Here is a 12,182-nt window from a genome sequence, read left to right on the forward strand (position 1 = left end):
TTATTTATATAAATATGAGGGGAACATTGATCAAGGGAGAAGTTGCACACACTGCAATCGGTTGATACAGGTCGCAAAGTCGAAGATTGGCAAAAGCAAGTAATTCATCACAAAGCCACTGCCTTAAATACATAACTGACATGATGCCTTGCCTAGTTCTAGGCGAGACCCCGAAGTCACACACCAGAATAGAAAGAGATAATGGGCCTACGACTTGCACGTCCGAAGAGCCGTCCTGGCTCTACTGCCAGCTAGATCAAGGTGCCAATTTGCTTATAATTGACTGTAGACCTTTTTCAGAATATTGCCAAGCTCACATTGAAGGTGCCATTAATTTACAAATATCTGACCTTGTTTTACGAAGGCTTCGGAAAGGAAACATATCTCTTTCAACTTTGTTGAATTCCGATGCATCGAAGGAGAAATTCCAACGCCGTGCTCAATTTGAAAGGATCATTATTTGTGATTCAAATAGCAAGAGGGATAACTTGCAGAACAACGTCCTGAAGTTCCTTATTTCCAAGTTGTCAGAAGATTGTAGAGTATGCTTTCTTGAGGGTAAGTCTCTTTAGAATTATGGTTTTTTATTTTGAGCCATGGACTAAACACCGCCATGCCAGTGAAGCTCGCTTTGCATGAAATTGATACCATGCAATTTACAAGAAAATCCATCATGAAATTGAAATTTACAGTTCAACTAATTTTATCAACAGTTTACATAAATGAGATGTAGCTGGCCTGTTGCTTGACTGTATCTTTTCTGACTCTGTCGGTGCATTGACTCAAATTATATGTTCACTAAATGAAAAGTTTGCAATTTTTATTTGCATTTGTGTTTTGAAAGTAATCGTTCAATTAATTTTGACGTTTTTTGGAATCTTATTAGCACACTTAGCCTTTTTGTATAAATAGAATGTAGTAAAAAAACATTAATTATTAATTTATGTTCAAAAATCACGGACGGTCATTGAAGATGGTAAGGATATTCCGCCGAATTCCTTGGAGCTATAGCACAAAGATATGCTCTATTTTCAAAACGGTGAAAATCCCTCAAAAATTTCTTTTTGTTTTATTGTAATCGAGTTTAACACTCTAAAGGGAATGTTATGGAGTATTTTTTCGAGTCACTGCAACGGAAATCGCCTATTACCACAATGTGGGTTTGGTCATCCTGTTTCTAACTCGGTAGATTTTTATAGACAACCACAGGACGGAAAAGGTAACGAGTAAGAGCACACATAAATGTAGCCAGCACGAGTGCAACTCGGAAGGTCAACGGGAAAAGAAAGGCTGTCCTATTCATACTGTGTTAACGGAAGGACGTTGTAATTTTTATGGTTGGTGGTCGGTTCTAATGTGAGATGCATTGGCAAAGATGGCGGAAACGCCAAAATGATGTACCTTGGACCAGTCAACACTGGCTTTCTTTTTACTCAGCTCCTTTCCTGGAATGAAAGAAAATTTTCAATAACAGGGGCTTGTTCAGACAACCCGGCCCTCTTGGAAATCATATTTCTTTCTCTCATTTGGCTTAGCAGTTGTACTCAGAATGTTGTGAATCCAGACACAAATTGATTTTTTCTGTAGTTTCTTACTTTGGCAGGGCAATATAAAGACTTTAAATAGTATGTGTAACTTTTTTGGGATCAGGGAAACACCACTAATGCGTATGGCTATGATTGTGTATTTCAACCATTTTTGTAAACAGTATTATTTTTATTGATTTTTCAGGGGGTTTCAGTCGCTTTGAAGAATGCTATCCTCACCTTTGTCAATGTGGTGAAGGAAATGAAATCGGTAAAACTCTCTTCAGTATCTCAGCGCTGAAGATCACAGATTCAAATGATAGCAACAATAACAACAACCCTTGTTTCAAACTTCCACAGTACCCTCAAATGAGAAAGGAGCCATGCAGGTACAGGCCAGAGAGCTCAGGGCCAATTGAGATCATTCCCCATCTTTTTCTTGGCAATAAGAAGGATTCTGTGGATAGGAAGTGCTTGGAGGATCATAAAATCAGATATGTCTTGAATGTCACACATGATTTGCCAAATGAATTCGAGAATGAAACAAGTTTTAATTATCTGAAGTTACCTGTGGAAGATAATTGGGAAGGAAACCTCATAAGCCTATTTCCACAAGCATTTGCTTTTATTGGTAAGTTAAATTACTTACATATTTCTAAGTTAAATGTGGCTCCATATGTTGTATTAATCTTGCTCTTCTCTGCCCCTCCAGGTGCTCTCAAGGGTTCCTGTACTTTTGATGCTGTGAGAATGGAAATTAATAAGGGCTGCATTAATTAGCATTCTGGGTAAGGTTGAGATACCATGCTCTTGTTAGCATGGGGAGGTTATCATGTTAAGCTGTATCCCAACATCTCAATTATCACCTTACTTACTACAACTACCCGCTTGGTTGGTATATATTGACTCTGTTACCTTTATGACTCTGTTCATAAAGTAACACAGATTGGATGATTCTTGCTGATTTGCTGGTTGTATTGTCTTTCTTTCTGTTATACCTTGTGGTCCAGGGTGCATTCCATGTAGCAAACCCAGAAGATCTTTGCAGTGGAGTTTTGTTATTTTTTGTGGCTTTGTTGTGAGAATACCATCTGCTGGCATTTGGTGTAAACTGTAATTTTAGTGAAATGGGATAGTTACGCAGCACAAAGCTCTTTCTGGGATTTTTTGTGTTAACTACTACATAAATGCCCTTGTATTAGTAATTTGCCTTAGGAATATAATAGGGAGAAATGATTGCATATGAACTTTGGCATACACCTTGGGAGTGAGGTTTATATGGAATGCACAGTGGCTTCTAGTAGGAATAATGCTAGAAATAAATATGTGTCTGCTTGCCATGGGCCTATATATGCCTCAGGGACTATTCCTTGCCTTATAACACAAGGGCCTGAGCCAATTTTTTTGGTCTTTAAATATCTAGAGTAATGTTCAATTTACTTTGTATGGAGTCCAATATTTTTCAGATGATATGTTTCTTAAGAAAATATGTTTCTATGAAAAACCTATTGAGTCAAGTTGCTTTTTGCATAATTCTTTCAGAATCATGGAACCAACATTTTAAGGTTTCAATTTTGTTACTCTAAGAAAGAAATCCAACCCCCTTGATCTTTGCATGCATGTCCAGTGATCATTTCACCCCTAAAAACACAGGTGAAAATATATTTTCACATTATCTATGTCAAGTTTCTTATTACTGTTCTTGGTCGAATTCAAACTCCTAGTTGCTGCATCTAAACCTATGATCATTCCACTAAGCCAAGCTGCTCAATAAAACGTGACAGGGTTTTCTGGAGCAAAGACTGGATATTTCACCATATGGCAATTGCTTCTAAAGATTCAAAATTATTTTGTTACAGAGTTTAGAGAATCCTGATTTTAGAAACTGTGGTGTGAAAACTTATTAGAATTCTAAATTGTGATGGAAATGTAGTTGTGTGATTCAGAAGATAATCTTCCCATGCACAGTTTTCAGGTTAATTGCTGCCATTAAACACACATGGAACACAGTGCGTTTGGCAGTTCAGGTTGTTCAAAAAACGCTTTAAATTCAAAATGGTGGATCTCGAAAAATTGCGACGAAAAACATAAAGTTTCAAATGTTTCAGATATTCACTTGAAATTTTCAATTTCTGTTTATCCCATCTTTACCTACATTTGCACAAAAAATTAGCAAATTCTGAGAGGGTGGGTGACATGGCTGTCCCCTTTGATATGGAATGACCCTCGCATTATCATTTTTTTATATGCTGTTGTAAAGAACAAAAAAGATATTTTGAATGGTCCATTCACTGTATGTATGGATGATTGGATTAAGAAATTTTAACCAAGACTCACAATCCTAAGATAAATTTCCAAAGATAAATTGAAATCCTGTGCTGATAAAACTTGATCATGTAACATAACCTGTTGTGAGCCACATGTCACCCAGAGAATAGGGCTAGTATCACGTAACATGAGAGTGCAATTATATCAGGACTCAAAACAAATTTGGCTGCAAAGACCAACTTTTTTGTCCATGAGTTGTGGTTTGGAGAGACTCTCAGTAATGTGATGACATCAGAAGAAAGATGTTATTTCTTGAGATGTAAAACTTTCCTTGTGCTTTTCTGCTGTGTTCGCTGTTATCTTTCAAGATACTTCAGCAGCCTGTTTTTGTGTTTAGAGGTGTTGTGGCTTGCAGCTTTATTAAAATAACACTTCTTTCATAAACTATTGGTTGAGCTCCATGAAGATGAATGAATCATTCATGATTTTTAATGACATACTTGAAATATCAGCCAAAATCTCCTTTGTTTTGGCAGCAATTCAGAGCTTGGATAATTCAGTTTTTCTTTGAATGGCTTTTACAGAACCCTGAGTTGTGTTCATTCAAATTTAGCTGCTTGAATTTCTATGCAGTACACAGACCTCTTTGCAAGAAGTCCCAGGGTGTTGCCCTTTGTTTTTATTCTGGTCAGTGCCCAGTGTTGTCCTTTCAATTCTTGCTAGATATTAGATAAAAGTTATTTTTGGTCCTGACATAATCCCCATTAAACCATTCGTTATGTTTCCATCTAATAACAAAAATCTTTTAGCTATGTAAATCTTTTTGCCAACACAGCTTAATCTTCCAGGCCTTTGTACAATGAATCATTCAATTTTCTATTGTTTGCTCCTTCGCAACGGCGCTGTACCGAAGCTTGTACATACCTCTGTTACTATTCCCTGTATAAATTTGTAAATTCTGCTTTTATAATTTTTTTGATGTTTTATAGGTTTATAGAATATCTTTCTAGCCATTTCTTTGAACAGTCAACTGTGTAAATTGTTTGAAGTAGTGTATCAACAAAATTGAACCTAGTTCAAGCTTTCGTTCTTAAAAATAGGATATGATTGCTACGAAACAAGTTTCATTCGTCGACAAGTTAGCCATAACAATATTATTTAAAGGAAAGGAATTGATGATTGATACCTTCCTGTCCCACTATGACACTGTATTTCGGATAATTTTGTTCGACTTCAATGAAAGAATCGTACCATCTGTTTTGAATTAAAATATTAAGTGCTCGTTAAAGATTTTAAATGGGATGTTGATGATCCAACCGAGAGTTTACGAATTCATGCAGTCCTTTTATTCAAAGCGGTGCTTTGGCCTGAAATAATTGCTAGGAAATCGTTTGTTTCGCGCGATGAGCCGTTTTTCTTCCCTTGTATCATGTGAGTAATTTGCTGTGATAATGTGTTTCATTCGAAGTCCTTTCGATTTTCCACAATCATTCCAGAATTGTCATTCATTTCTCGGTGCTCTTTTGTGTCATTGAGGATCAAATGATAAAAAACAAACTTTCCTAATCAGTGAGAGCCTTTGTTTACGTTTATGCGCAAATTTGTTATTTCTCTAGCGATACAAATATTTGTTTGCCCCATGAACAACAACCAGAGGAAGTGTCCTGCTTTCGTTCGATCTAAAACTGGTTCCCTGGAGGCATGAAAATTAGGTTTCTGGCATGTCGTCTTTCAGTTTTCTGAAAAACGTCCTTTCTCGTGGACGCAAATTATGGGGGTATGGGGGGCGAGCCCGCCCCCTATAATCAAACACACTATAGATTTCTACACGTTCCCGCCAAAAATCACCTATTTTCATCATAATTTGCAGTTTCCTTGAAATTAGACATGATCCAAGATGACTTCTTGTCGTAAAATCGTAGACCTTCCCCCTAAATGAAAGCCTAAATTTCCGCCACTGTCCTTTCTTCCTCATTTTTGTGCAACTCAACTGTTCTCTGTGTTTAATGTTTGGCTCACTTTTCATTATATCAAAAATGTCGCTACCTAAATGTTCTCCTTCTAAGAATAAATGCATTCCAAATGTATCCTTAGCTGCATTTTGGTCAGAGACATGACATCTTTTTGTTGGGAGTTCTTTGGTGTGTTGTATTTTTTATTTCTTGACGAAATTACTTTTTCCATCACCGCGACTTTTTGCAGCACTAATTTGGGATGTTCACTAACAGGGCCGTCGAGAGCCTTCACGAGCCCAAGAGTGATTCCCAACACTACCCCCCCTCTCCCCCTAAGAAAATTCAGTCTCCCCTAGAACTAAGGAAACGCTTGACAAATATTTTTAAGGATTTTAACAAGATTATGCAAAAACATTGTGTTCAAGCTTCAAGGACATGTGGTCATCGTTTGTCTCTGTGATTTACTTACACGCGTTGATTCCATATCATTAGTTGCTGAAAGTAGTACGGTTCTTGGACCTTTTGCCCCTTTTAACCTCCTTCATCAGGGCTAGAAGGGTAGTCGTAGTTTCAATTCCGGCCTCTTGTTTCTACTTCCTAGCACCTTTCTTTGTAAAACTGTAACTAAACCTGGTATGTTTAGAGCTAGCATGCATATCTAATGTGAACTTTAGAGTTGATCGAAAGGACCATCGATTTTTGACAAAAATTTTGTTTTTTTAGAACAAGCCAGAGACTCGGAAGAGAACGTATTGGTTCACTGCGTAGGAGGCGTGTCTCGCTCTAGCACCATCGTAATAGCATATCTGATGCTCAAACATAGCTACTCCTTGAACGATGCCTACGACTTTGTGAAAGCAAAGAAGAGCAACATTTCCCCAAACTTCAACTTCATGCAGCAGTTGCTTGATTTGGAAAGAACAAGGGTGTCTTTTCGCACCCCAAGTGGAAGCGAGGTGGGCACGTCAAGTCCATATTCTGTTAAGAGCGAGGCCTCTGACTATTCATCAAAAAGCTGTTAGAGAACATTGAGAACAGTTAGTGCTTTTTAAAACGAGGCTGCCTCAAGCAATGGATTTTTACCTTTGTAAGATAAACTAAGCGGGGAGGATGATGTGGACAAATAAAGCAATTCAATGTGAATCAAGGGTAACAAAGTAGATCGTTCCCTTTTACTGTCATGTTAAATATCTCGCCTGTTGTATGTATATAGAATTGAGGTTAAAAACCTTTAGTTACTGATGTTGTGTTTTTTACATATGTTATTTGAGAATTTTAGATGAACTATTTCTATAACGGAATACCATAATGTCGGGATCTGAATACCGAACGAGTCAAAGTCGAAGCGTGAATCAGTGACATAACACGAATTCAAGATGATGTTCCCGTCTTGATAGTCGAGAGTGGCGCCTCTTTTTCTAACCTTTGCCTCTTTTTCTGACCTTTGCCTCGTTCGGATATGCAGAGAAGTTGTTTTGCAATGAAAGCACACATCCTTTTTCAATTTTAATTAAATGGTGCATATTTTTGTAATTCTATTTTTCAATTTTCATGTTCATCAGTTTTGATTAACTCTGTAGAATTTATGATTAGCTCGATTCTAGATTTTATAATTAGACCGCCGTGCAGTGTAAATTTTTGTACTAGAATTTTGTATATAATGGTTGGGATGACATTTAAATTGTGAGTATTTTTCATATCCTGCTTTCGACAATTTGCTAATTGTTGGGGATACGAACGGCCAAAGTTTAAAATGTAAACGAGACTTTTGAAAAATGTATTGATGGAACATGCGCAGTAAGGTTCGGGAATGCCAGCGTTTTGGAGGGAAAGTTTGTGAAACTTCTATCTCAACGCAAAGTGAACCGAGGAGCGATTCTAAGCGAGTTAGGCATCAATATTCAACAGACGAGCAAGGGAAAAAGTTTCAATTGACCATACACTCTTAAAATTGTTCTCTATGCCAGGATGCTGTCAGTCTGCATTAGGCCTGTATCGCAGCTACGCGTAACAACCAGAATCGCAAATTACCACGAGGAAAAATCACTCCGTGGAAATCGGATGCACCTTGGTTGAAAATCCCATTTATTTGTTTTTGAAAGCCCCTGGAAATCCGTTTGTTTTCTTGGAAATCTCGCACTTCAAATTCTGATGATAATGCTCCTTCTCCTTTATCTATTTTTATTTGTTTGAAACAACTGATTTGCTGCAAATTGCATAGGAGCAAGAATCTTTGTGAACACGGTATCCAGATTGAAATTAAAAAAAACTTAAATTTTGTGCTTTAAAGGACCCCGAGTCCCACATACAGCTAATAACCTGATAATGTTTTTATACTGGGCAGGACTATTTGGAGTTGTTGCACAGAATTGTTGCTTATGTCTTTTTCTAAATAAACTCCTCATGTCAAGAAGCAAAGGTCTTATGCCAATGGCAAGTTCTTACAATTTGTTTAAAGGAAACATCAATTTGGTTACTAGTTTTTTGCAAAGTATGTCCATTAGGTAGTCTAAAGGAACCCAATGTTTGTTATTTGTAATAAAAGGGAAACCCCAGTTGATTGCTAATTGCACCAAGTACAAAGTAGGTATTTGGCACAATTTCAGAAACATATTTTGCTGTATCAATGAAAAAAACAAATGAACTTAGAAAGTTACCATTGGGTGCATGTCCACAACTGTCAGGATATATAGATCAAAGTATTTATAATTAATTTGATTTCCAACAGCAGTGTATATTTTGATTTTGTTGATTCAATGCATTCTTTTCCGATGATGATTTGATAAAGCATTGATCATTCATCACTGCATAACATCCTTTTATAACTACAGCATGGACTGCACCATAACTACAGTTTGTGCAAGTAGTGTATTTTCAATAATACCCTACTACATTTCCTTTAGAACTATTTGCTGAATGGGGAGTAACACTACGGGCAGCACCCCTCCCCCTAATATAAATTTGTTCACCAACACTGTAACTCCAGTTCAAAGTATGAAAGACAGAAGGCTTCATTCTAATGCAGAAAGATAGAAGAGGAAGTCTGTCACTCTCTCTGTTATTTAGAAAGGCTGCATGCTTTAAGTAAGCAATTTTTATAAGTTCAGCAGTCAAAAGATAGTGCTTAAAAAGCTATAGGTTACCTCATAAGAACCAATAAATTGTTTCTATTACTTGAATTTTCCTTCACTTTCCCTAATAAATCAAGAACATATGGCATTCACTGGAGTTATCTGATTGACCATTTCTCATTTTTGCAGATGTATGTGCATGATTTAAAGGGGATGTTTGCTTAGCTGTGAATACCTTAAAGTGCCCTTAAGTTTCCCATTTTGATAACTAAAGTAATCTTTCACTGTTCTGTTCAGTGACATGCAAGTTAAAGAAAAGTTTTTAATTCGTAATTCAGACATTTTTGAATAAAAAAAATAACATTTGGTTGATCCAACCCCACCAAAAACTTTTTTATTCTAAGGGGTCATTATTTAAGACAGGCAAAGGGATTTCTTATGATGAACAAGACATATTTTCAGAATTCTGGTAATCTCAATGTTACAGTACCACTTCCATTTTTGGAAGTGACAAATAACATCAAAAATATGACTCAAATTAGACCAGTCTATGACATGTTCAAATGAGTAAGGGTTTTTCAGTAAACAGCATCAGTTCTGCCCCTGCCTTTTTCCTTGCCAGTTGTTTTAAATCAGCATATTTCAAACAACCAAGAACACTATGCAAATTTGAAATTATTTCAGAGTTTAGATAATAAACTAAACTTGCTAATTTGTGCGTGTGGATACTTTGCCTTTCTTTACAATCAAAGACTTACGGGAGTGGGGGTAAATCTGGATAACTCTGCTGCAAGCAGGGGGTATTACAGGGCCTCTGACGAAGGGGGTCATGGGGGGGGTGCCATACCCCCACTAATTAGCGAGACAATATAACTTTTTTAAAAAAATTTGTTATGATTGTTAAAATCTCCCTTGCCCCCCCCCCGAACTTTCCAACCAGCGTCGGAGCCCATGCGTTATCTAGTTTCCTACGGATTTGTTGGTCGTAATTGAGCTTAGAGGCTTAGATAACCGAAAATATTAATATTAAAGCTTTGGTTGACATTGAAGCTCTGCTCAATGATGCAATTTCATTTATGTTGTTAGGCCCAGACGAAAAATATTTTTCCGTTCAAGATTGTGTATAGCCAACATAGTTCCCAAATTTACAGTGATAATACCCGATGTCCTTTTTATTCGATTCACAGTCCTCACTATAACAAGACTTCTTGATAGATAAACAAAACGGAACAATTCTGCACCCGGAACCCCGCCATGATAATTCCTTCGTTTCATAATAAATCCAGCTACAAACACAAGACTAATTTCCTGTGTGCTGTAGCCTTATTTTGCTTAGAGGGCCACTCCATCTAGGCCTCTGCAAGAAAGGTACTTTATAAACAACAACAGAACGATAAAACATCATGCAACGCCAGTTTTATCCAAGCGAGTGAAGCTGCGAGAGCGAGATATGATATGAAACCAGTATTTCGCGGCAAAATGGAAGCGACTGCGCATGCTCTATTAATACACTTTTCTCTGATTGGATTTAAACTTTGAGCGACAAACAAAAGGAAAGACAATAGCCGTTTCAGCTCGTATCCCCAACAACTAAGTAGGAAGGCGATTTCGTTGGTCAAGCATAGTTTAAGAAGCAATTTGATTGAACTGACTTCCTGGTAGCTATATTTGAAACAATCTTTGCAGAACTATTTGGGAAGAAGAAGAGACAATGCTCAATGATAGAAAACATGCTTTAGCAAACAATGTTGGATGCTGATATTAGTTGATGTTTGATTTGTTTTGCGAGGGCTTTTATGAATTTAGTTTAAGCAGGGCTCATGTTTTTAGCCAGGAGAACCAGTATGAATCATTGGAAGATTCGGGAGGGAGTGTGGAAGTTGGAAATGAAAAGATCGATCGATGTCCCCTTAGCAGGTACCTGGGGGCGAATTGGAGACCCTTTGTCGTGGGAATGTGGCAAAAAGCCTCCAGCGTGTGTCCAAAAATCGGAAGTTTATTGGCCTGATATCCAATTTATGCAAAAATGGATGTTTATTTTTAATTCAAACACATATAAATTTAATTGTTTCCGTTTTCTAGTTAATTACTTCCAAAATTGAAATTGTCAAATTATTTAGATAATGGTTGATAATTTCAGCGTTCGATTTTTCAGTGGTGTGAAAAAACAGGACACAATAAACGGTTAAAAACATGAGGCTGAAAGAGAGTAATGAAATTCTGTGGATGTCAATGAAAACGCAACATAGCTCTTTCATTTGCAGGAAATGATAAATTGAAGGATATTAATGTTTTATCGACCTCGGTTAAATAGCATTAATAAACGTATTAAGATGGGCAAAAATAAGACACTAACGCTCATTTTGCTACGTGACTGATAAAATATTTACGAGATGGTAAGCTAAAAATGTCTAAAAAAAGTTCAGCTGACGTAAACGAAAGATTAATGTTGATGTTTTATTGCCATTGAGGGGGAGTAACATCACGCTGGAGTAACAAAATGCTATCAAGTTTAGCCAAGAATGCAATGTTTAGTGCAAAGTATTTTACGATTTGAGGAGCAAGTTTTCCCATGAAGCGAGCTATTATGAAAGAATCTCTCTAGTTGCACGAATAAGCGATCAAGGCCTCCGCAGGGGGGTACTCCCTACTTTTCTACAAAGGGGGTCCATGCCAATATTTGTGGTCTGATATTTTAAAGGAAATAATATATTTGGGGTCTGTGAATTACAGTATAAGAAAAATTCAATATTTGGGGTCTGAGAAGTGAAAACGAAGTTGTAAAAGAAAACCAAATATAAGAATGACAGATCCGAGAATAAACAACAATAAAACACGTAAATCAGTAGAGGCTCAAATCTTTATTTGGCTTTCTTCATTCACATATAAGAATGACAACCTTATCACAAAATCATATTCAGAGATTGCCTACACCTAAATGTTTCAAATAACTCTTCATTACTGCGATGGTTATCTAATTACATTAAAATTACTCAATTGTAAGTCAGCCATTTCTCTTAGGTTCCGGATAAACGGGGGTGGCACTTATTAATTTTCAGTTTTAAAATATGTTTGTTTTAAAATAAAGTGGTAGTTCAAAATATATAACCATATTTAGGGTCTCAAAATTTTGAGACGCAATATTTGGGGTTTTTCAAAACTGTAACTCAATATTTGGGAGTCAAAAAAAGTTGCTGATATGGACCCCTGTATAGAAAAGTAGTGAGTACCCCCCTGGGAAGGCCTCAAACTGGGAGCTCATTCGAACAAACCAACATTTTATTGCATTGTGAAAGCTGCTGTTATATTCCTTTTTCTTAGAATAATAGTTATGAAAATATTCAACCTCAGAATTATCCAGT

General features: G+C 36.8%; 1 protein-coding gene across 1 annotated transcript; it reads left to right on the forward strand.

Moving 5' to 3' along the window:
• On the forward strand, window positions 1-7,430 carry LOC135692438 (dual specificity protein phosphatase 6). The gene is made up of 3 exons (XM_065210555.2): window positions 1-558; window positions 1,732-2,157; window positions 6,473-7,430. The coding sequence occupies exons 1-3, from the start codon at window positions 141-143 to the stop codon at window positions 6,769-6,771; spliced, it is 1,143 nt and encodes a 380-aa protein (XP_065066627.1). The 5' UTR covers window positions 1-140; the 3' UTR covers window positions 6,772-7,430.
• Window positions 7,431-12,182: the final 4,752 nt, after the last annotated feature.

Source organism: Rhopilema esculentum, chromosome 3 (genome assembly GCF_057945365.1).
Source record: "Rhopilema esculentum isolate cy_ngs chromosome 3, ASM5794536v1, whole genome shotgun sequence".
NCBI lineage: Eukaryota > Metazoa > Cnidaria > Scyphozoa > Rhizostomeae > Rhizostomatidae > Rhopilema > Rhopilema esculentum.